Source organism: Rattus norvegicus, chromosome 14, assembly GCF_036323735.1.
Source record: "Rattus norvegicus strain BN/NHsdMcwi chromosome 14, GRCr8, whole genome shotgun sequence".
Taxonomy (NCBI): Eukaryota; Metazoa; Chordata; class Mammalia; order Rodentia; family Muridae; genus Rattus; species Rattus norvegicus.
Window position 1 is genome coordinate 107,728,668 of NC_086032.1, and position 23,571 is coordinate 107,752,238.

Consider the following 23,571-nt stretch of genomic DNA (forward strand, 5'->3'; position numbering starts at 1 on the left):
AACTAACCAACCAACTAACCAACCAACTAACCAACTAACCAACCAACCAATCAACCAACTAACCAACCAACCAACCAATCAACCAACTAACCAACCAACCAACCAATCAACCAACTAACCAACCAACCAACCAATCAACCAACTAACCAACCAACCAACCAACAAAATCCCTATAACACTTCTTTATAGTATATGTAGTAGACATTCCTTTATAACTAGGTTTTTTTTTTGCTTAGGTATATAAACAGCCAAACTTCAAAATAAAATTTTAGATCATATCCATTTAACCATAGGTATCTAAAAAGTTTGGAAAATATTAATGCCACAGTGGAACTCTGGGGTCATTTGCAGGTATCCCCTGTCAGTTAGCAGGTAAAGACACTCATTTAAAAGCGCTCATAGCTAGGGTTGGTGAGTAGGCTCGTGGATGAAGGCACTTGCTGCTGACCCTCAAGCTTGTGTATGGCCCCCAGACTCACATTGTGGAAGAAGTAGTGCCCCACACATATAAACACACACAAACACATATATAAATGCAAAACAAGACAAAACAAAAAATGTGTTTTGAGCTCAAAAATCTAATTTTAGGGTTGGTAAAAGTTCCTTGTTTTCCTCAGGAATATATGCCATAGATTGAAGAGTGAATATGTATCTAAAATGGAGAATTCTTACAGGTTCTTTTTCATAATCCCTGCTATGACCAATTCTTGTCCTGCCACCTCAATGTGATGGGTACCATTCTTGGATGAATGCAAGCTGGGCTTAGAAGAAGGAAGCTGTTGTTTCTGAGGAGGGACCAAAAAGAGCTAACCTGAAGCTAAGCCCTATCTGCAGTCTGTTTTAGGTTGCCATGACATTGTTCCAGAGAAATACTTTAATAAGCAGCCTCAGCCCATCAGGAGTCTGGCTCCTAGACACGCAGGCTGTCTTATACTGATAGTCTCAAAAAGAAACAATTAACAGTGTGAAATTTATTCTTCAAAAAGTTATGGCATATCCACTCAGATATGAGCCCCATATCCGTACTCTACTCAGTAAGACTTCAACAGATGCCACACAGTGGCACAGAAACACCGTCTGTCCACATGGAAACTGGCCTAATAGGGGGAGTCTTACCCATTATGGCTGCCAACACCATGCAGCCAATGAACTACAAACCTCTGCCTTCTTCCCTTTTGGTAAGCTCTTTCACTGCTCATGTGTCACTGGCCTGTCAGTGCTGGTCTGCTAAGCAAGTATTTCCTCCTCCTGGCTGATGAGACTCAAGGAGGGTGAGCTATCTTTGTGGTAGACCGCAGTTTGCAAAGTGACAGCTTTTCCTCTGTCCCCAAGAAGGAATGGAAAGCAGAGCTCACTTGGAACAGATCTAGGGGCACTAAACCATATGTAAACAAGGGGACTGTCTCTTATATGAAAGCTGTTAGGCCTCTCTTGTTGCTAGGGACTGGGAGAGGGGTAAGGGAGAAATGGCAAGTCTCAAAGAGGAGCACTGCAGGAGAACTGAATTGTCTGCAGGGTCCACACTGGAATTATGGAAAGGTAAGGAACTGAGAGCTAAGATCAACTCACTATGGGGATTGCAAGGGACTGGGTACTGCTGTATGCACTACCACCATCAACACACATGGAAAGAAACCTGACAGGAAAGGAGAAGCCACCTGAACACCCACTGTCACACAGCCCCACTGAGATGCAGCCTGAAGGCAAGGTCCTTCCCATGTCAAGACGTCTTCATCGCTTTAACTGGTTTGGGAAGACTTTCTGCTCATGTGGCAGATAAAAGCACCTTGAAGAAGGAACATTTTGTGTTCCTTACTCTCTTGGCCATTGCTCTAACTGGAGAGTTCATCTAGTCTGCTGTGGCCACTGCTGACCCCTTTGCTGATATTAGAACCTGCTTCTTTGAGCTCCGATGGGGAGTAAAGATCAGTGGCTCTTCAGTAATGCCTCAGGCCTTTAGCACCATATTGGACCTCATGAGCATCCAGCCTCAGAGACGAGTCACGGCTGGGCTCTGTCTCTTCAGTGTGAGACAGCCATTGTTGGACTGATTGCCTTGCCTAAGCCATTCCAATAAGTTTCTCTTTAAATATATATTCATTCTTCTAGTTCTGTTCCTCTAGAGGGTGCTGACTAATGCAGCTGCTCTTGTCAGGTTTGCCACAACAATGAGAAACATAATATAAAAGTGCTTTTGTATTACAATGTAATATTGTAGTATGATACACAAATAATTTGTCATTTAAAAGCTTTTTAGAAAATAAAGTGGTGATTAATGTACTGCCCACTCTCCTTCCACTGTGCATGCGCATGCACACACACACACACACACACACACACACACACACACACACACACACCAGCTGAGTATCCAGACCAAATCTGTCTGATCAGAGCCATTGAGAGGCTCAGCAGGGAAACTGCCAAGCCCAAAGATCTGAGTTTAGCTTTCAGGACAGAATGACAGAAGGCAAGAACTGGTTATTACAGACTGTCCTGTGATTTTCTCAGTGTCACAAGTGTACCTTCCCCCTCCACACAAATAAATGAACAAATGTAAAAACATTAAACATATCTGAGACACTAGCAACTAAAATGAATGCCATAATTCTATAGTTATTCACAGCTAGTGAGTACATAAACTGGTGCTAAGACAAGGTTCAAACATTACAAACTTTGCTACTTCATCCATTTTTTACAAGGAGAAATGCGTTTTTCAGGCTAAACAAAGCTGCCAGCCCAAGACCTTTCTGAGCAAAGGAAACGATGCCTCAGATCAAGCAAGATTTTGATTTGTGACCACGGGTTAGGCAGCTTCTGGGAGAAGAACACAAAGAAGGTTGGGTTGAGCCTGCTTAGTCACAGGTGACAAGGACCTTAATAGCACAAGAATGTCAGAAACAGTGTGTAGAGGCAGAGAGTGAGAGCCCTAGATCCTTTATTTATCCGGGGTTAGGTCACCAAAAGCTATGAGCCTTGGTGCTTATTAACGAAGGGTCTGAAAAAGTGTAGGCTTTCCATATGTGCGCAGAGAGAAAACTGGCTTAAAAGACTGCCAGTTTTCATAACAGAGCCCAGGCTGTGCTCATGCTGTGGCTTTACCTTGAAAGCAGGCTTCTGTCTGAACGCTGGGTCCAACTGAATATAGTAAATAAAAACCTCTATTGTTACCACCTTCCACACAGTTTAGACTTTTAAAACTTTTGTTACTATTTTTAAATGTATATGGGCATTTTGCCTGCATGTATACACATTCATTGTATGTGTGCCTGGTGCTCACAGAGGCTAGAAGAGGATGTCAGATTCCCTGGAACTGGAGTTACAAATAGTTGTGAACTGCCATGTGGGTGCTGGGAATCAAATCTGGGTCTTCTACAGGAGCAACCAGTGCTCTTAGTCACTGAACTTAGTCTCTCCAGTCTTAATACCTGTGCCAAATAGTAGGCACTTAAAAATAAATGGCTGGAGTTGGGGGAGGGAGCAGAGGCCAAGGGGATGGCCAATCAATAACCGGCCCAACTTGAGACCCATCCCATGGGCAGGCACCAATCCCTAACACTATTAATGATACTCTGTTATGTTTACAGACAGGAGCATGTTGCTTGTCCTCTGAGAAACTTCACCCAGTAGCTGACTCAGATACTGACACCCATAGCCAAAGAGTGGATGTAGCTTAGGGACTCTTATGGAAGTGTAGGAGGAAGGATTGAGGGCCCCAAAGGGAATAGGAACTCCACAGGAAGTCCAACAAAGTCTACTAACCTGGACCCCTGGGGCTCTCAAAATTTGAACCACCAACCAAAGAACACACATAGGCTTGACTTAAGCTTCCACGCACACACTTAGCAGATGTGCAGCCTGGCCCTCATGTGGATCCTGAGCAATGGGAACATGGACTATTCCAAAGCTAATGCCTGTCAGTGGGCTATGCTCTTCTAGCCGGGCTGCCTTGTCTGGCTTCATTGGAAGAAGAAGCACCTAGCTTCACAGAGACTTGAGGTGCCAGGTGGGGGATACCCAGAGGCCCCTACACACCCAGAGTAGAAGGGGAGAGGGAATGGGGGAAAGATTGTGGGAGGGGATGACCAGGAGGGGGGCTAGTGAGTGGGATGTAAAGTGAATAAGTAAAAAAATAAAATAAATGGTTGGCTTAAGGACATAGCTCAGTGGGTAAAGAGCTTGCTATGCAAGCATGAGGACCCAAGTTTGAATCCCAGAACCTGTGTAAAAGCTGTTGATTTTCGGTTAGCAAAAGCAATAAGGGAGAATGTTTTGGAATTGTGTACCCTACCTACATCTCCTGCCTTTCTCCTTCCCACTACCCACCCCTTATGGGCAGCATCCATAGGTTCTTCCAGCCTTTCTGCTTCTGACTGGTTTCAGCGCATGGGAGGGGTCAGCAGAGCTGACTGTGGGAGGAGAAGGTTGCTAAGGCTGCATCCAAGGTTGGGGCTGCCTGAAGGAATCCAAGCGGAGGAGCCATATGGCAAGCTGGGGCAAAGCTGAAATGTGATTGGCATATTTCACATTCGCTAAGTGTGGCCTGGTGTTCTCTTCAGGGAAATTATTTTTTTTTCCTCAACTTTCTCAATTCCCAAAATATTGGAACTGAAGGTCATATGACTTTTGAAGCATAAAAGTCACAATATGTTAGAAGTTGCACAAGAAGGCATCATGTAGTCTCACAGCTATTTTAAATATCTAAATGTAATTAGAAACAATTCATGGCTGTCTTAGAAACTTAAAAGTTCAGTTGCTTCCAAATGATTGATGCAAACTGTGCAGCTGTCAGCCAGCATGTTTTTCTCAGTGTGACAGCTGCTGCACTCTTCTCAGGGAGCAGGGTGGGAAGGGATTCAGTTAGACTCAGATGCCTGGAGCGTAGTTAGGAGACAAAGTCAAAGTCCTTGCATGGAGCAGTGCTCTGGTGCTTGTCTCTTTCACTGTCACTGGTATATGTCCTGCTCCAGGTACCTTCAGTATTACACACCTCGGGGACAAGAAAAATCAATAAAGCTTGAAGGAGCCAAAGGAAGGCACTGGCCCTAACACTCCCTGGGAGAAGCTGGGTACTGCTTGGTGTAGTGCTCCTGATACAGGAGGCACCACTCGTTCTTCCCCCTCTTTCACAGGAGGCTAGAACTCATGAAGCCACGTTGTAATACATGATTTATTGTCACTCCTGGCTTCAAGGCCTCAGCACCCCCCCCATTCTCTCTCATTGTGGATTCTCACTAATTTCCTGAAGGCACCACCTGCCCTATACTTCTGTCTTCTGTGGTCACAAGCTGCCTAGTCTTATCTCTGAGGTCGAACCCCCTAAAATTACTGACCAAGATGGGGAGAGACTGCTTAGTTGAGATTATGATTTTTCTCCCTACAGGTTAACTGGTTACTGGGCACACTCAGCTCCCAGCATGACATGTAGCTGCTACTATCTCTGTGGTTAAAAGCCCTTCTACAAACTGGGGCTCTCGAATGTTTTGTTTGTTTGTTTTGTTATCAAGGAAATTGCTGGCCTATACTTATCTTAAAATGGTTTTCTTTCCCATATGTTTTCTTCACTGCATTCAAGGGTTCAAGGGTGAGTTATTTTTTAAAGTGCCAGTAGAAAAGTACTTGCTCATAATTCTATGAAGTTTTTCTTCTTGTTTTTAAAAAATAAAGATTCAATTCAGTGTACCCTAATGTATAGCAACTCTTCAATATGGAACAATAAAGAAAATAAGGTGTGTTCAAAAATGTAATCTTAAAGTGGAAAACTATTGGCCTCCTCATCGCCATCTCATATTCAATTAGGCAGCATGGATTTTGTACAGCTGTGCAAAGAGGCCGTGAGACCAGGAGCGGTTGTGTGATCATGGGCTACACCTGAATCAGATGAGGGACCAGGACCTCAGAACAGTGTTTACATGGCTGGATCTTAGTTGAGTGGTCTGAGCTTTAGTGTGATACACCACTGAGTTTTATAGAACCAGCTTGAACACTCTTGGAAAGATGGGCAAGCCGATCCCACTGACAATGGAAAGTGAAATTGGAGAGGTCGGATACTTTATTTTTAAAAAGATCTGACCCAGACCAAATGCCTTTCTTGGATGGATCAGTTAAGTGGCTTGCATTTGTGTGTGTGTGTGTGTGTGTGTGTGTGTGTGTGTGTGTGTGTGTGTGTTTATTTGTTCAGTTTTTAGGATTAAGTCCTTTAAACATTAATTTTCCTTGTAGCCACTTTCAGAAAAAGAAACTATATTTTAAAAACCGCTACCAAAAATTCTATCTTTTAAGCAAAAGAAAATTTTCCATTAGTACTGTAGCATATTTAAAGATGCAGGGGGAGAATTAGGGTTTTTCTGTTTCGTGCATCTTTACTGACAGCTACAGTAAAGCTATCACTGAACTGAGGCAAGAGGTTGGATCTTAAGCCACATCTTAAGAGTAAGTAGGGAACGTCTTGTCTACCACATAGCTTTATTGGTCAGAAGGCTCTATAAACAGCAAATCCACGAATCTCCCAGTGTGGTGTGGGGGTCATTGTGACCATTCAGCCTACCGCAACGAAAAGAACCCACAGACAACTCTCCCGAGGTGCGTCAGATCTCTGAGATTCTCTTCAGATTCTAGTTTCTATCCAATATCTCCTCTTACCAACTAGGAACATAGTCAATTATGTAATTACGAACTTGGTATTTTAAAATTATACAGTGCTTGGTCATTTGTCTTGTCAGTACTTAAAACTGGGAATCAGACAGGCACAAAATAGCATTAGAAGTTCACTGTCTATGCGACGATGTTCGGGCGACAGAAATCAAGCAGGTCAGGTCTAGCAATTCCAGCCTCCTGCACAGTGGGGATGCAGTAAGAGAAAGCATATCCATTGACAAAGTGTCAAAGAAAGACTGGTCAGAATGGGAGGTGAGTCCCACAGATTCCACTCACTTCAAAGTCATGACCTGCTCCTACCCTGCTGATCAATGTGGTGTCTTGTTAAGTGTGCATTCAGAACATCCTTTGGGGTCCCTTGCTTCCTCCCCTTGTCAGGGAAACCTAGTCCAACCAAATTTCTTACCTATCCAAACCACACACAACAACCAATCTGTATAATTTTGAATGACTTTCGGCTTGTGTGAGGGCACTGGTCAACTTCCTTCAACTTAAGTCTGTGTTAAGACTCTAGGCAGATAAAAAAAAGGTCTCACTTCGGCCAAATTACAGGGCAAATAAGATGTACTAGTTCAAATCGGTTTGCTGTCAGGTATAAGAAATGCAAGCGGACCTTGCAAACACCGTACCTCTCTTCCATGGACACCTCTTTTAGCTGCTGGTGTGGTTTGGTGCCTTCCATTTGCCTGATGCTGACAGCATAGATCTTGGTGGTATAGTCAATGGCTTTCTCTCTAGCAACATCGCTGTCATAGCCTCAAACATCAGAAAGAGATTGGGGGTGTTACATGGCTTTCAAGTGTTTAGGAGGGTACCAGACAAAAAACGTACCACCATAACGGAAAGCACATGGCTGATTGGGGCTCACCTCCGTCTTCTTCTGCGTCTGTGTCTGACTCCTCACTGTCAACCAGCTTGCTCTCCTGAGTCCCCACAAATTCCCTGGTCCAGATCATCAAGGCTGTGTCAGCTCCTCCTACCGTGAGCAGCACAGAGTCATTGTGCAACCACCTCACGTTGGTAACGTGTGCGCTGTGCCCCACATACTTCTTAAATCTTGCATGCTGTCCCTGCAAACAAAGCCAGAAAGTGGCAGTTACCAGTCAATGCCTAATTATTCCTGTTGCTGTTATCTAGGATGTAACAAAACTGTTCATTTTCTAGTTTTCTAATTTTGCCAGTATCATAAGAATACATGCTCCATGCATGCTGTAAATGGTCTCCCCTTAAGACTGGCTCTCAGTAGGTCTTCAACAGGTATTTTTGAGGTGGATTTGGGAACTAAGGAAATACAAACCATTTGTTACCATGTCTCTCTGAACTCCTGATTGACACTTCTGTAGCCACTCCCCACAGTGGGTCTTACATATTTACATATTTACATTTACATACTGGCAAGGATAGAAGGCAGCAAGGGACCTCAAGTAATGTTTAAAACAGTTTCATCCTGGAACTTGTAAAAGCATCTCTAACCCAGAAGTCACTTAAAGAACTGTTTTAAAGATAAAGCAGTCTCCTTTCCACTAGGAAATCTAAATGAATATAATTCAGTTTTCAAGACATTACTGGAAGCTTTTCGAGTGTAGGACGCAGGCTGTTCCACTATCTCAGCAATGGTGAGGGGTGGAGGGTCAGCACGACTGTGGCTGTCCTAGGGCTATCCTGACAAGTGCTGGGGAGCCAATGTTGGCACCAGGAAGAGCTTCCATTTCAGGCTACAGAGAATCATGGCAAAAATGGCTCCCGTGGGAGCCACTTAAAGAGGTGGGGTTTCTATCCTACACCAGGCCAGGAGCCAGAAGCTGGCTTCCCAGGTGAAAACTTTAGCATATAACTGATAAGAGGCTTCCCTGGGGTTTTGAACTGGTGTACTAGGAAGCCTGAAACAGCAAGACACATGGCAGGAAATGGGGCAGGCACTTGGGGCTGCAAACCTACAGATCTCTAGATCTGGCCAACCCTTCCTCTTCACTTGGAAACTCCTCAAGAAAGCACTGAGAGTGAGAAGACCAGACAAACCAACAGGCAGGCAGTAATTGCAAAAAACAAAACAAAACAAAACAAAACAAAACAAAACAAAAACCCTATTATCTCCTGGCTTCTAAAGGCAACTGCACTCATGTATACACCCCCATCCACTCATGTACATATAAACACATACTTTAAAAGTAATAAAAATAAGAAACAAAAATTAAACAAATGACCTGAGCACACATTTTTGCAAGGAAGGCTTGCAACTGTAAAAATGAATACAATAGGAATATATTTGCCAAGTGAAGAACAATGCCTACAAGATATGGCTACTAACTCAGAAAAACAACAGCAGCAGCAGCAGCAGCAACAACAACAACAACAGTAGCAACAACAACAACAACACTGCTTCGTGAAACAGTGGTAAAATGACCAAGGAGACTATTTAAAATATAGTAGCTACAAATGGAGTTTGTAGGGAAAGCATTGTGTGGCAGAAATAAGAACCACAGACATCATGTCTGAAGCAGGTTACATTACACAGACCAGGCAGACCTTACACGTATGACACTCTAGCTCAGTCCACTGACTGTCAGACAGTGCTCCATGCTCATCCAGTCTCACTTCTGTAAAGCCCCATCTTCAAACACAGTCCCAGTGGAGTCAGGGCTACAGTGTGTTTGGAGGGAGGAAACATTTACTTGTTAATAGTCAATTTGTTCAACAGATCTGAATAGTGAATAGTGAATTTGTTCCAGTGCTCTGGGTCTGAGTACTGGAGAAGCAACTTCCATATAGTGTGCACCAGTTGGGTAAAGGAAGTGAGTTAGAAAAACTGGATTAAAAGAACATAAGGGAACTAGGTATGGTGGTACAGCAAGTTCAAGGCCAGCCGGATATAGCCAAGAGTGATACCCAAGTGATAGCTAAGACTGGAGTTCTAGTCTTAGTACCCATGTTAGGCACTCAAAACACCTTTAACAAAGTTCCAGGAGACCTAAAGTTCCCTTTGTGGCCTCTGAGGGTATTTGTTTTCATATACACCATCGTTTTTTTGTTTGTTTGTTTGTTTTGTTTTGTTTTGTTTTCCATGTTGAGAGGTTTAATGAGGGAAGAGTAGAAGAGGGGAGAAGTAAAGGCTACGTGGAGGGAAGGGGGATGGGGAGAGAAGGGACAAAGAGGAAGAGCAGGGAAGAGAAGAGAGTAAGAGCACACATAGTTTTTAAAATAATAAAAGTGAACTAGAGAGGAAGACAGAGACAGAAAGAAAAAGAGAGATGGGGGAGGAGTATAGGGGAGGGACACAAAGACCTGAACAGACATTTTTGCAAAAGTGAAAGGAACAGCATGGAAATGGGGGACGGGCATGGAGAGCTTCTGGACCACACTCACCAGGGCAAGCAAATAGAAATCACAGTGAGATAACGACATGTATGTCAGGACAATGGCTGCCCCAAAGACACAACAACAACAACAACAACAACAACAACAATTGGGAGGGTATGGGGAATGGGGACACTGTTGGTGAGAATGCAAATTAGTGCAGCACCAAGGAAGACAGTATGAGGGCTCCTCAACACCTACAAGTGTAAGCCATGCGTTCTATTTGCTATTTCAAGGTTCTGACAACTAAAACTAGTACTAGGCCAGGCAAGCACAGTACCACCTTAGATCTGAATTCTGTTGATTTCCTTATATGTTTTGGATACTAGTCCTTTATTATTATTATATTAGGAATGTGTTCTGACTGATTTTTATTTCATTGATCATTTCCGTTGTTGTACATACTGTTTTTAGTGTAGCTGTACTTGCTTATTTCTGCCCTTTTTTAGTTTTGCTTTTCGTGTAATACCTAAGGTCCTGCCCTGGAACTCTGTAAGACAGAAGACAGGGCACAGCTTCAAATGATTGCCCCAGGCATCCTGCCTGGACAGGCTGGAGAAATGGCAGATGAACTTCCTAGAAAAAGAGTAAAATCCAATAGTACCACAAGGTTTTAGCTAAGTATTTCTTAAACTTTGAGTCTACTAAAACCAAGGTATAACAATTAGAAAAAATTGTCCTAAAAGCAATTTCATTTTAAATGAAGAGTGGAGAGCTGAGGCGATGACTCAGCCAATCAATGCCTTCCCACATGAATGAGGACTTGAATTTGGATGACTTGACTTTGAATTGGGCATGACGAGTGAAACAGGAAGGTCCCTGGAGCTTGCTAGTTAGTGACTCTAGTAAGTTCTAGGCTTAGGGCGGGATCCTGACTAGCAAACTAAGGGAGAGGCCTGGAGATATGAGTTAAGAACACAGGGTGCTCCTTCTGAGGACCCAGGTTTGATTCCCACAACATCTATAACTCCAATTCCAGGGGGCTGGATGCCCCCTGGCTTCCAAGGACATAAATATATTCATGGAACCTAAATATATGTAGGCAAAACACCCATGCACCAAGGTTTTTTGTTTTTATTTTTAAATTAAAGACAAATTGTAAAGCAACAGAGGAAGATACTAACATTGACCTCTGGTCTCCATATGCAAACACGTACACATACACAACACATACACACACATATAAAATATTAAATAGAAGAATCAAGGAGAATGGCTGCTGACAATTGAACTGTGATCAGATAGGCAAGGCTGGGAGGTGGGGGGGGTAGGGAAGGATGTCTACACTGGGCACAACCACTGAAAAAGGCTTTTGACAATGGTGATCTGACCAGGTCTAGTAACAAAGAAGTAAAACAAAAAGCATCCCAAGGATCTCAAGTGGGTGCGGAAAGAATTCTCGTGTTTGATTTTAAATGTGTTAGTTTTGCATAAACCTTGGTTTCAGTAAAAACAAGAAAGATAGAGGAATGTTGAGAAGGCCTCTTAGATCAGATGGTATATTAACAGACAGTAAATTTACTTATTTTTCTTTCAAAGGGAGTGTGCTTCAAAGCAGAAAGGGCAAACCAGCCCATGATTCCATGTACTGTCAAATGTGGCCACAAAGAATGTTGCTAGCATTTGAGGAATTTAGAAGTCAGAAGAGCTGCCATCACATATAAGAAGGCTCCTTCACCCAACAGAGCAAACTAGTAGGCATTGGGAAGTGTGGATTCATAAGCTTGTGCAAGAGATCTTAGACAGGAGTTCAGCAAGGTTCAGAGACGAACAGGCAGGAATCATGGGTACCGATTTCATGTTTTCTATTGGGTCAATCATTAGCAGAGACTGGAGACAACCAAGGCACAATAAACACAGCTTTCAGCTATATGTTTAATCCTTCTTTACTGTATGCTCGTTTTGAGACAGGGTCTCATATAACCCTGACTGGTCTCAAACTTTCTGGGTGGCCTTAAGCTCACTCATCCTGTGCCTGCCTTTCAAGTGCCATGTTTACAGCCTGGGCTTACTGTCTGGCTGTAATACTTGGTCTCACCAAGTATTTTAATGATGTCTTTGAGGAGGCTACCGCACTATACAGCTAGAGAGTTTTAAATATCTGCTATTAGTTGCAGAATTGAAAATAAATGTGAATTGACACGTGGAATGGATATTGATGGGGGTGTCTGGCACTGGTGTTTGGCTGTTACCACTTTCTACAATTTAGAAATAACACCATGAAATCAAGATGGCATGGCACTGGACTGGAATAAGCATTTCAAACGCATTTGAAAGATGTGGGTAGGGCAGACACGTTAAATAAGATAAAAAAATTTCTCAGTATAGATACAAAGAGCTATAACCAGATTTTTAGAAACTCAGTTCTGTAAGTACAGGCTGGGAACACTTATAAAAATGATAGCTACATGTATGGCTCAGCTATGGCTTCAACTCGACTGGTACCATTTTAATTTTATTCAGTGAAACTATAAAATCAAAACAAAGAAGCTAATAGTACAGGTGTCCTGTGAACTAGCCAGTTCATACCTTAAAGCAATGGTTCAACTCTAGGTAGCTGAAGAAGATGCTGATAATATTAGCATAGAAGGAGAGGCAGCTAGAGGCTTGTGGGAAATGCTGAGATTGAATGAAGGAAGCTCTGAGATTCCCAGGCAGGGGGAGCTGAGCCTACCGGATATAATCTTCCTATATGCAAATGCTGTTAGAAGATTGGAAACATATGCCAGTGATCAGGAGGCAGAGAGTGCAGGCTACAAACAGTAGCTCAGCTCAGAGTTTACTAATGCCTATTATCAACGGAAGCTAACGGGGCAACAAGAGTGGGGCCCCTGGCATCTGCTGCAGAGCACCAAGGAGTCTGAGAGCTCTAGGGAGGCTCTGAAGGGTGTGAAGGGCAAGGAGAGAGATGACACTGGGTCAAAAGGAGGAGTTTACAGATCCCATAGTAGCTCTGGGACAATGACAGCAGCAGCAGCAGCAGCAGCAGCAGCAGCAGCAGCAGCAGCAGCAGCAGCAGCAGCAACCACAATAACAAAGGAAGGAGGGAAGGAAGGAAGGAAGGAAGGAAGGAAGGAAGGAAGGAAGAGGAGGAGGAGGAGGGAGGGAGGAAGGTAGGAGGGAGAGAGGGAAGGAGGGAGGGAGGGAGGAAGGAGGAAGGAAGGAAGGAAGGAGGGAGAGAGGGAAGGGGAGGAGGAAGAGGGAGGGAGGGAGGAAGGAAAGAAGGAAGGAGCTGAGTAGGGTAGAGAATGGTGAACTTACACACTTCAGTGCTGCCCTAACTAGCAGGCTACAAGCACAAAGGGCTGCTAATTCATCAGCAGGGAGATGCGCTTCAGCCTGGAGATTCCACAGAAACAAGGCAACACTGAATAGGAGTGGCCAGCCCCCAGCATAGAAATACCATGTCTGCAGTCTGTGCAGTTTGCCCTGCTGGGAGATAGAACGTGCAGGCACCACTTTCTACAAGCTCAGCAGTCTTGCCAGCACTGGGGGGGGGTGGTGCAATAGCTGTGGTGCTTGCCTGTAAGCTACAAGCAGAAAGGTCGTCAGAGAGGTGATTATTGAGGGCAGGGAGGTGTGCGGCAACTAGGAGCTCACACAAAACCTATCCCTGGATTTCCTGCCTAGTTGTAACATCACCCTGACTCTGGGCAGCAGCAGGATATACAAATACATATGCACATGCACATGTACATGTACATGTACATACACACATATACATATATGTATATAGTGACACACTGCAGTCTCCAATGCTACTACCATGAATATAATATAATATATATTATGAATAAAATATAAGACAGAAGTGAGAAAGATAAGAGGAACAGAGTGGCGTGTGTACAGTGGAGAGAGGTAGAACTAGAGACGCTACATCGGTGACAGATGTAAGAAGGCTACGGTGGACTGGGGAACATGTAGTTGCTGAGTGGGGCTCATGGTGGTGTGCAGCAGCCTGGAAACGTGTGCAGACTCAGTCCCCAAAACACACTGTGCAGCCTCAGGTTTGCCCTGGCTCTGAGCAATGACAGGATGTCTGGGATGAAGAATAGTTCATGTTCTGGATTGGACCTCCTTGAAAGACCTCTATGGACCTTGCTGCTCCAGGAGGCCATGTGTATGTCTGAGGCCTGTGTTACCCCTAGAGGTCAGGTAGATATCTGTAGTTTGTGCTACCACAGGAGGCCATATTAGTGTCTGCTGTCTGGGTTGCCTCCAGAATCCATGTTGATGTGGGTGGCCTGTACTGTTGCCTGAGGCTGTGTTGATGTCTGTGGTTCATGCTGCCACCAAGGTCATATTTGGGTCTGTGGTCCTGTTGCATCTGGGGGCTGTCTTGCCAACAAAGTCCATGGTCTGTGCAGTGGCAGAGGGCCATGTTGATTCCCTGTACTGCCACCAGACCATGTTGACACAGTTGTTACCAGAAACCACGTGGAAGTCCAGATCTGGGCTCCCGCTGACTGTAAAGGGCAGGGAAGCTACTTTTGCAGTGGTACTGATGATAGCAGTCTCACAGTGGAGAATGAGAGGTATAGAAGGTTTCTGTGACAACCTCTACTACCCCCAGCTCCCAAAAGTAGCAGCCTAGACAGGAAGCTAATGAAGAGGATGCTTACAAATTGTGATAAGGACTCCGATGTGTTGCTCTCCACAGTTGATAGCTTCTGGCAGGGATGCAGGTAGGGAAGGACTCAGTTTTCTTTAAGTGGTTGGCCACTGGGAGTTTGACCATGGTATTTGGGGACCACTATATCATGGGAACTTCAATAAACTCATCCACTTAAAAACAGCATCAGGGAAGTTTCTACACAACATTACAGAAGTGATAAATACATTTTGACTATTTATGCATTCAAATAAAAAGAACCACTCAGGAACAACAGGTACTTAGAGTAACTAATGGAGTAGATGAAATTTATATCAAACATACAATATTACCTTGACAGGATATGAAAAAAGCTTCACAAAACCAAAGTCATCCCCAGTGGCTAAGAGAGAGCCATCTTTGGTAAGGCTGGCAGCATTGACATCAGTCACGTCGCTGTGAGCAGGCCAGATTCCTTCACAGGTGTGCCCCAGGACACAGGTCCATGTGTCCCATTCTATCTTCTCAGTCTGCAGGGAATGAACAGGGTGATCATTTTTATAGACTCATTTCTTTTTGTTTTATTTAGGAGGGGTGATGTTTTGAAGGACTCACTTTGGGACAGCAGGCACTTGTGCTGGGTGATGAGATGCTCTAATAATTAGTCGCCACTGTCTGTCTTCCTTTCTTTTTTTATGAGCCATTCTATAACCCAGGCTGGCCTTGAACATTCCAAGTGCTAATATTCCAGTGGCACAAGCATCGTATCCAGCAATAGAGCTGCATACTTATAACATCATTTCTCAACAAGCAAACTCTACTGTCAAATATACTCAATTTTTTTTCCTGACCAAAGCATACTTTGGAATTATGGAACTCAGACTACCATACAGGTTTGTAAGATTTTAACTAGATTTTTAATCACTATATAGTCTGTGAACTAGATCGGATATTTTCATCACACTGAAGACAGCCATGTTTAACAGCATTCGAAGCCTTCACCCCTTGGATGCCAGTATTGTCCTTCTCCATGGACAATGACAAATGTTCCTGGGGTGGAAATTGCTTCTGGGTAGGAATTATTGGGCTGGTAGATAAAAGGATATTTTCTTACATTTGGTATATGGATATACATACTTGTGAGTGGGGGGTGCTCACATGCTACAACGTATGTAGGGAAGTCAGAGGATAACTGTAGAGTCACTTCTGTCCTTCCATGGTGATGTTTCTGAGGACTGATAAGACTGCCAGTCTTAGCAGCACATTCCAGACCCTACCTTTCTCATAGGCCTGATCTCAGATATTGAAAAATTACTTATGGAGCAAAGGATATAGGGAAGACATGGGAAAGAAAATAGTTCGGCATTGGACTAGTTGGACTTCTGTTTCAAAAGGCATCCTTCATTATTGTTATGGATAATATTGCTTATTATTACAAATGAACACTGTGAAATACCTAAAACATTTACAGTCATAAAAAGCATCGCACAAAATGGCATGGTGAGGGGAAAGGGAAACGGGCTGCTCATTAGTTAGCATACAGCATCCTCAGGAAAACTAAACAGCAGGCACCATCTCCATGACAAGGTCAGCCTGTGTCCTCAGCAGCCAGGAAAACAGATCAATGGTTCATATTTAAGAAATTAAAAGGTTGGGGTTGGGGATTTAGCTCAGTGGTAGAGTGCTTGCCTAGGAAGCGCAAGGCCCTGGGTTCGATCCCCAGCTCCAAAAAAAAGAACCAAAAAAAAAAAAAAAAGGTGTAAAGATAGAGGGTGACCTGAGTTCATAATTAAAATTGACAGGTTTGATTAGAATCCACGTTTTTAACCAGCCCTAAATATATTGCCATTTACTTTCATCTTTTTTGTCTATATGTTTGTCTGTGTGAGGGTGTCAGAAGCCCTGAAGCTCGGGGTTAGAGACATGTGTGAGCTGCCATGTGGATGCTAGGAATCGAGCCCAGGTCTTCTAGAAGAGCAGCAGTGCTGTTAACCATGGAGCCAACTCCAGTCCCAAATACCTTTAAAATCTTTATGTAAGGCAGTTACCTCTGACGGCCTTATTGTGTGTCTTCTGCCTCTTGGAGCTTCAAAGAAAAGCTGTTCTTTGGCACCTGAATTAACTTGCAGTAATTTCCCTGTTACGATATAAATAAATGGTAGGAATAAGAGAACAAATTAAATTGTGCATTAATCATTTTGTTGTAAGATACTAATCAGAGCTGCCACAATTTATTCATTATAGTTTGTTTAATCAATTGAGTTGAAAGTATGTTACATTATTCCAAAAAGCACATAAATATCAACACATAGCATGGAATAATCCCCCAAGCTCTAATTTACAAAAACATGGATCTCCTAAAATTTAACTTTGAGTGCCTGTCAAATAACAAGAATCAAGTCTGCTGTTTGCTCGGCAGCACTAAAATAGAACTGATTTTTTTAAAAAAGATTTGTTTATTTTTATGTGCATTGATGTTTTGCCTGAATGTGTGTGCAAGGGTGTCAGATCCTCTGGAACTGGAGTTATAGACAGTTGTGAGCTGCCATGTGAGTGCTGGGAATTGAACCCTGGTCCTCTGGAAGAGCAGCCATTGCTCTTAACTGAAGAGCCATCTCTCCAGCCTCAAGGTCTAATTTTACAAAATAAAATTTCCACGCATTTCCCCCATTGCTATGTATTAAGAGGTAAAGGCGAACAATCTGTCACAAGTCTGGCATCAGAACTGAGATTCACATGGGAATTGCATTTGCTTAGTTATAAATTCTAAATCTGCCTTTCAAGTTAGGGACACACAAAGCAAGCTACAAATACTGTCCCTCCCAACTTTGTCATCTGAAAACATCAAAAGGAGAAAAATGCTATCTTCAAGCAATTGAGTGATCGGCCTTTCAGCCATCCCGATATACAACTATGGTCTCATCACTGATTCATCTTCCAAACTCTCCTCCTCCAAGGGCAGCAGTCCTTCATGACTGGAAGTGTCATATGTTGGAGGGTGGTATCCTCTATTTTTCTACAACAGTTTAAGTATGGAAAATTTCAATCAGGCTTGGACATGAGAATAGTTTAGAGGACTACAATGTCTCTATGGTCAAGCTTCCACAACTAGGAACTCACTTGACTCCGGACCCTCTATTGACTGCCTCAGCCCAGATTCAAGCATTTGCACAGTAAATACTTTACATAAAATGCTATTTCCCCTATAACTGTGTATCTAGGAACTTTGAGGTGCTCTTGGAAAAATTAATACCCAAAGAGTCCTCTGTGGTTTGCATGCATGTGGCTTGCATGTATGTACTTTGCATGCTATCTGTAACAGTTTTACATAGTGTGACATAAGGAAGGTCTAAATGAGTGTTTTCAAGTAATAAACTAAGAAATGAGGTTCTCCAGTCCCTTCACTGCTGATATTAATAGTTTCTCATTTGGTAAGTTATCAAATGACTGGGGGAAGGGCCACACTGACTCTGAGGCTCGAAGGATCTGAAAGAGGGGTGTGTGAGAAATATATGCTTTACAGATTATATAGTAAACAGAAAAATGGAGAAAAAGGAAGCAGGAAATGAGGGTGGTTAAGGGCTCTCTCTCTGCTTAGTGTTAGAAAGAAGTTAGCAGCTGTTACTTTTCTAATGAACTAAACATATCTACAAAGAAACTATGTTATTAGGACTTTCAAAGACAGCTGTAAAATATGTGGGAAACAGATTACAAAATTCAGGCAAGCCATTTTCTGAATGCCTTTTGAGACAGAAAGTACTAGAAAGAAAACTCAGTTGTAGTTCTCAGGTCATGTCAACAACTCACTTTACTAATTACAGTTTTAAAGGTCATAATTTATAATTAAATCTCCAAATACTGAGCCGGCTAGGTAAGGAACTGACTGCAAGGGAGTTAGAGACTCAAGAGAGGCCAGCCCAAGCAATGCCAGACACCTGTGGGCAGTTGGTTGGCTCACCTTTCCTTAAGAACCACCTCTACTGAAGGCTAGTTTAACTCTGGGAGCTGATGTTGACTCAGGAGGAACCAGACCACACTAGGCCAGGATATCAAAAATCTGTTTCTTTCAGGAAGTTGCCATCAGGGATGCTGAATCTGTGGGTGCCCAGCTGGGACAAGATGTGGATTTTACAGTTGAGAGTAACATTTGGGGGGATCTGAGACTGGGCTGCATGCAAGTGAGTCCTCCTCCTCCTCCTCCTCCTCCTCCTCTACCTCCTCTTCCTCCTTCTCCTCATCCTCCTCCCCCCCCTCCTCCTCCTCCCCCTCCTCCTCCCCCCCCTCCTCCTCTGCCCTCCCTCCCTGCCCCTTCTGTTGCTTTCTCAAGACAGGATTTCTCTGTGTAGCCCTGGATGTCCTGGAACTCACTCTGTAGACCAAACTGACCTTGAACTTAGGCATTCCCCTGCCTCTACCTCCCAAGTGCTGCCCCGTTTTCAGGTCAGTTCCTTGGGTATTGTTTCCTGCTCTGGGAGGCTATGAGCAGTCTAGATCTCTCAATGAACTCATTCTTCGTCATTATTTAAAATTTGGGCTAGCTTAGTGGGCTTCTGGTCCTTGCAAGATGTAATATGAATTAAAAACCACTTATTTTTTTGTGTTCAAGAAAATTACAGATATGTGTTTTCTCCCTTCTTTCTAAATGAAAAAAACATTTAGGTCACCACTCTTTCTTTCCCTCTGCTTGCTGTGCATTCTCTTTCTTTGCTTTCTCTTCCTATCCCTGCCCACAAGTGCATGTACACACACACACACACACACACATGTACACCTATACACAAACATACACACACATACACACACACAAACATATACATATACACAAATAACCCCAACCCTATACCTATACACAAACATACACAAACATATACACACATATATACACAAACATACACCCATACATTCACACATACACAGAAACACACACACACAAATATATACACACAAGTACACCTATACACAAACATAACACATATATACATATATACACATACACCCATACATTCACACATACACAGAAACACACACACATACAAACAAACACACACACACACACACACACACACACACACACACCTGCCCCCAAACACTCTGAAATCTTAGGGCAAGGAGTAAAAGCAAAGATGAAAAGAGTCTGAACTTTCATCCATATATTATTGCCCCAAATAATAGAAATTATTTCAGAACTCACATTTTTTATCACTATAAAAGTCTGCTCACACAGAAAACAGGACAGAAAAACAAAATAAGCAAGCAAACCAACCAACCAAATAAACAAACAAACAAAAACTGTCCTCATTGCTAAGGAGAGAGCACCAGCCACACAGAGCAAACGCCACATGTGTTAGCCTGGCTGCCACATCTTACAGGTCAGGATAATTCCAGAATTGTACTGTATAAGTCAAAGCAGTGTACTATATGAATCAAATCAATGCCAGGCCATTTGCCGCGATAATAGAAATGAAGTGTCCTATGAGAGCTCCATCTCTCGACTGCCTAGGATCATATAGTCCTGCTGTTTTTAGAAATGAACTTTGGCTATCGAGAACAGATTCTGTCTTTTGTCTCCCTGTGTATTCTTTTCTCCAGTGTTCCACGCATTGATGTTCCTGCAAAAGCAAATGAGCTGTGGTTGCTATGGGCACGAGGGCTGCTGAGGCTGAGCCTGCGCCTATGTCATCCCCACCCCTGCCAAGCCAGCTGATTCTGGCTTTCACTGTTTCTGTTGTGATGAGAGAAAAAACAAACAAACAAACTAACAAACTCCTGCATCTAAATCTTGCTCTTTACCCTGTCCGTGTTCTTGGGGTCTCTGCTGTCAAAAGCTAGGCTGGTCTTGGGGAGTATGGCACTTTCCTGAGATGCAACGCCTTTGGACCTGGCATATCTGGATGACAAAGAGTTTACAGCTGATGGACTGTGGCTAAAGTAGGCAGGTGGTATGGGCTCACCTGCTCGCATTCTCCAGACGGCATAGCCTTTAGAGACAACACACGTTCTACTACGTTCTTAAGCTATAGGGACCTCGGGGTCTGCTTCTATTCTCAAGGTGGAGTAGACTTTAGAGATCACACGTATTCTACTCTGCTCTCAAGCTATAGGGACCACTGGTCTGACACCTCCACCTGACTGAAGGATCTTTTAGAAAGAGAGGTCAGTGCACCTTCAGAAACCCTGACCTCTTCCTCCTTTTACTCTGAGTGTCTTCCCAGTCCTAGAGGCTAGCCTTGGGTAGAATAAAGGACAAGGTATTGCACTTCTCTCTCCCCTTTTCCAAGCAATGGCTCCATTTTGAGGTACTTTATAAGATCCCCTTTCAGTGCTCCCCCTCTCCCATAGCAACCACATTACCAACAGTCCTAGCGACTATGTGATCCACGTCCTCCATTCCTGGGCATAAACCCAAGGTACTGAAAACATGGTCTTGGAAAGATACTTGTGCACCCAGATTCATGGCAGCATTGTTCACAATTGCTAAAGTGTGGAGGCAACCTAGGTGTGTATCAACAGGTAAACATGAAAGCAAAACGTGGGACAGACACATAGTCAGCTTTCGCCTGTCTGAAGAAGGGAATTCTGACACAGGCCATTGCATGGATGATCCCTGAGGACACTGTGTGGAGGGAAATGAGAGGACAGTGCTGGGGGATTTCACTAGGACGAGGCACATAGAGAAATTAATTTTATAAGGCAGAAAGTGGATGTTCCTAGCTACTGTGTGCTGGGTAGAGAATTCTAGTCTCACAAGAGGAAGTGAGTTCTGGAGGTGTGTAATAACGGCCATACGCAATGAGGCTATGCTCCAAGCTTGAGCTGGCATATTTAATAATGGCAACATGGTTATTTATATTTGAAATTCTTTTAAAATCTTCCAAGTAAAAATTTCATACATCCCATTTTTTTCTGTTGCCCCTTCATTTCCAAAATAAAATGGCTGTGACTGGGGAAGGGAGTCAATGTTCCAGGCAACCCACAGTCTGTAGTGGTGTGTGTGGTGGACTCAGAACAGTCGTCTTTCTCCATCTTGCACACAGAGAGAAGGAAGAGGGACACCATGGCCTTCTTGAGTCTTCAAGACAATAGAGCAGAGAATACAAAGGAAAGGTGGTAACAGGCAACTCTTCCCACTTGACCCTTGGCCTCACCAAGGTAAGGTGACTCAAGTTGCAGTGTTCCTGCCTGACCACAGATCTCATCTCATGCCCTTGACTTTAATCTGTCTGACCTGAAAGCCAGGGAGACTTATCTGATTTCCCTCTGCCCTTGTTGGGACTGGCACCTTTTACACTAAGTCACATGTTTTTCTTTCTACTGACTGTACTGAGAAAACTCCTGCAGGCCATAAAGCTCAAATAGAGTTCAGATTCTAGTGCAGCATAGCTAAACATCTGCCTGGCCCGGTCTGTGACTATCTCAAAAAATACTCAAAATAAAATATTATTAAATAACTAAATATTATTAAATAAACATAACTAGTTAATTATTAGATAAAAATAACAGAGACTCTGCAGGAACCTCTTCCTGGGTCAGACTCCTGCCACCTTTCTCTGACTTTTATCAGTTGGTTTTATGGATGCCCCATTGAAAATACCCTGCAGCCACCCAGTTCCTCCAGAACAAACTCAGCATGAATGAGTGTGATGGAAGATTCCCTTTTGACTCTGTCCTAATTGGGCTTTCCAAACATTCCTTCCTAATACCCCCTCAGCCAAGTGTTCCTCACCTCTTCTTAACCAGCCGCTGGTCCTCCCACCTCCCCATCTCAGCACCACAGCACCATGTTCCCTTTGCTTGGGAGACCTCCTTTTTTACTTTGCTATCTGGTGAGCCATGCTTATGAAGGCATCTTGGACTTCTCTTGGAGCTCTCTCCTCAGGACAGACACAGCACTTGCTGCTTTCCTACCGCAAGAGACTATGACTTCTTTGCAAGTGAGGATCCTGCCCAGTCCTAAATGCTTGCTCTGAAATCTTAGAATCAGCCAATTCTCCAGACAGGATGTAATAGTGACATGCTGTGTAGCTCCTACAGGGACTCAGAACTTATCCCATGCCTAGTCACTGTACTCTTACATTCTTTCAGAACAAGCCCATTTCCCTCCCTAAATTGTAAGGTTTACAGAGAATAGAAGCTATGCCTTACTTTTAGATCCGCATTTTCTGACTTAAGACTTTGCAAATGGTAGATGCCAGATGTATTAAATAGACATTAATAGACATTAATAGGCCTTCATGGTTTTATGGAAGTAACTTGGAGGATACAAAGGGGGAAGCTAGGAGCTTTGGAGAAAAGTAAATTCAGGTGAGCTGAATATAGCTTTCTGTGTCTGCCAACAGCTGATTGAGATATCGGGGTCTGAATTCCTGGAGACAGAGCCCGGGTCAGAAGGATGAATAGATAAAAGCAAGGACAGATCATATGCAGTCCAAAGCACGGTAACCCAGCAACGGTAACTTAAGCCCCAGTGGCTTCAATTAATGGTGATGCTTGTGGAATAGAAAAATTCTCAAAATGTTAACAGTAACCACTCCTGGGCTGTCAGTCGGGTTAGCCTCATACACTGCCATGGGTCTTCTTCCTATTTTCCACTAAAACTCAATACCATTCTCTCTGAAAATGATGCATGAGTTTAAGTTTTATCTTTTTTTTTTTTTTACCGCAGTCTGTTTTACCTCTAGAGTCCCAGTCAATGTGTGTGATGTAACTAGACGCTCCTTTACAGATGCCAACCCTCTTGCTTGTAAGCACGTTGTAAATATCCACGAAGTTATCATGGGATGCCACAGCGAGGTACTTTCCTGTATCTATAGAGACAGGTATGTAGTTAACAGCAGCACAGTAACAGAACACAAGTAACAGAACTTAAGATTTTGAGGTGGGAGAAAGGTCAAAGAAACTTTTAGAACAGTCCATTTTTATATAAAAAAATGGCCTCAAGATTGCTAGCTTTTAAAGTGTATTACTGTCAT

The 23,571-nt window shown here is 43.3% G+C and overlaps 1 protein-coding gene across 10 annotated transcripts in view; it reads right to left on the minus strand.

Annotated features, from left to right (window-relative positions):
- Eml6 (EMAP like 6) overlaps positions 1–23,571 on the minus strand; it is a 354,900-nt gene that overhangs the window by 76,775 nt on the left and 254,554 nt on the right. For 9 of the 10 annotated variants that reach the window (XR_010057763.1, XR_010057765.1, XR_010057762.1 and 6 more), the window contains 5 exons: positions 23,275–23,406; positions 16,651–16,739; positions 14,956–15,132; positions 7,526–7,727; positions 7,287–7,413 (listed from right to left, as the gene is read on the minus strand). Coding sequence is in view for 5 of the 10 variants with exons in the window: in XM_063273849.1 (XP_063129919.1) it covers positions 7,287–7,413; positions 7,526–7,727; positions 14,956–15,132; positions 16,651–16,739; positions 23,275–23,406 (727 nt within the window). In the remaining 5 variants the exon portion in view is untranslated. Of the gene's footprint in view, positions 1–63; positions 7,414–7,525; positions 7,728–14,955; positions 15,133–16,650; positions 16,740–23,274; positions 23,407–23,571 lie in introns of all 10 variants that reach the window. The other variant, XR_010057766.1, reaches the window with a different exon arrangement.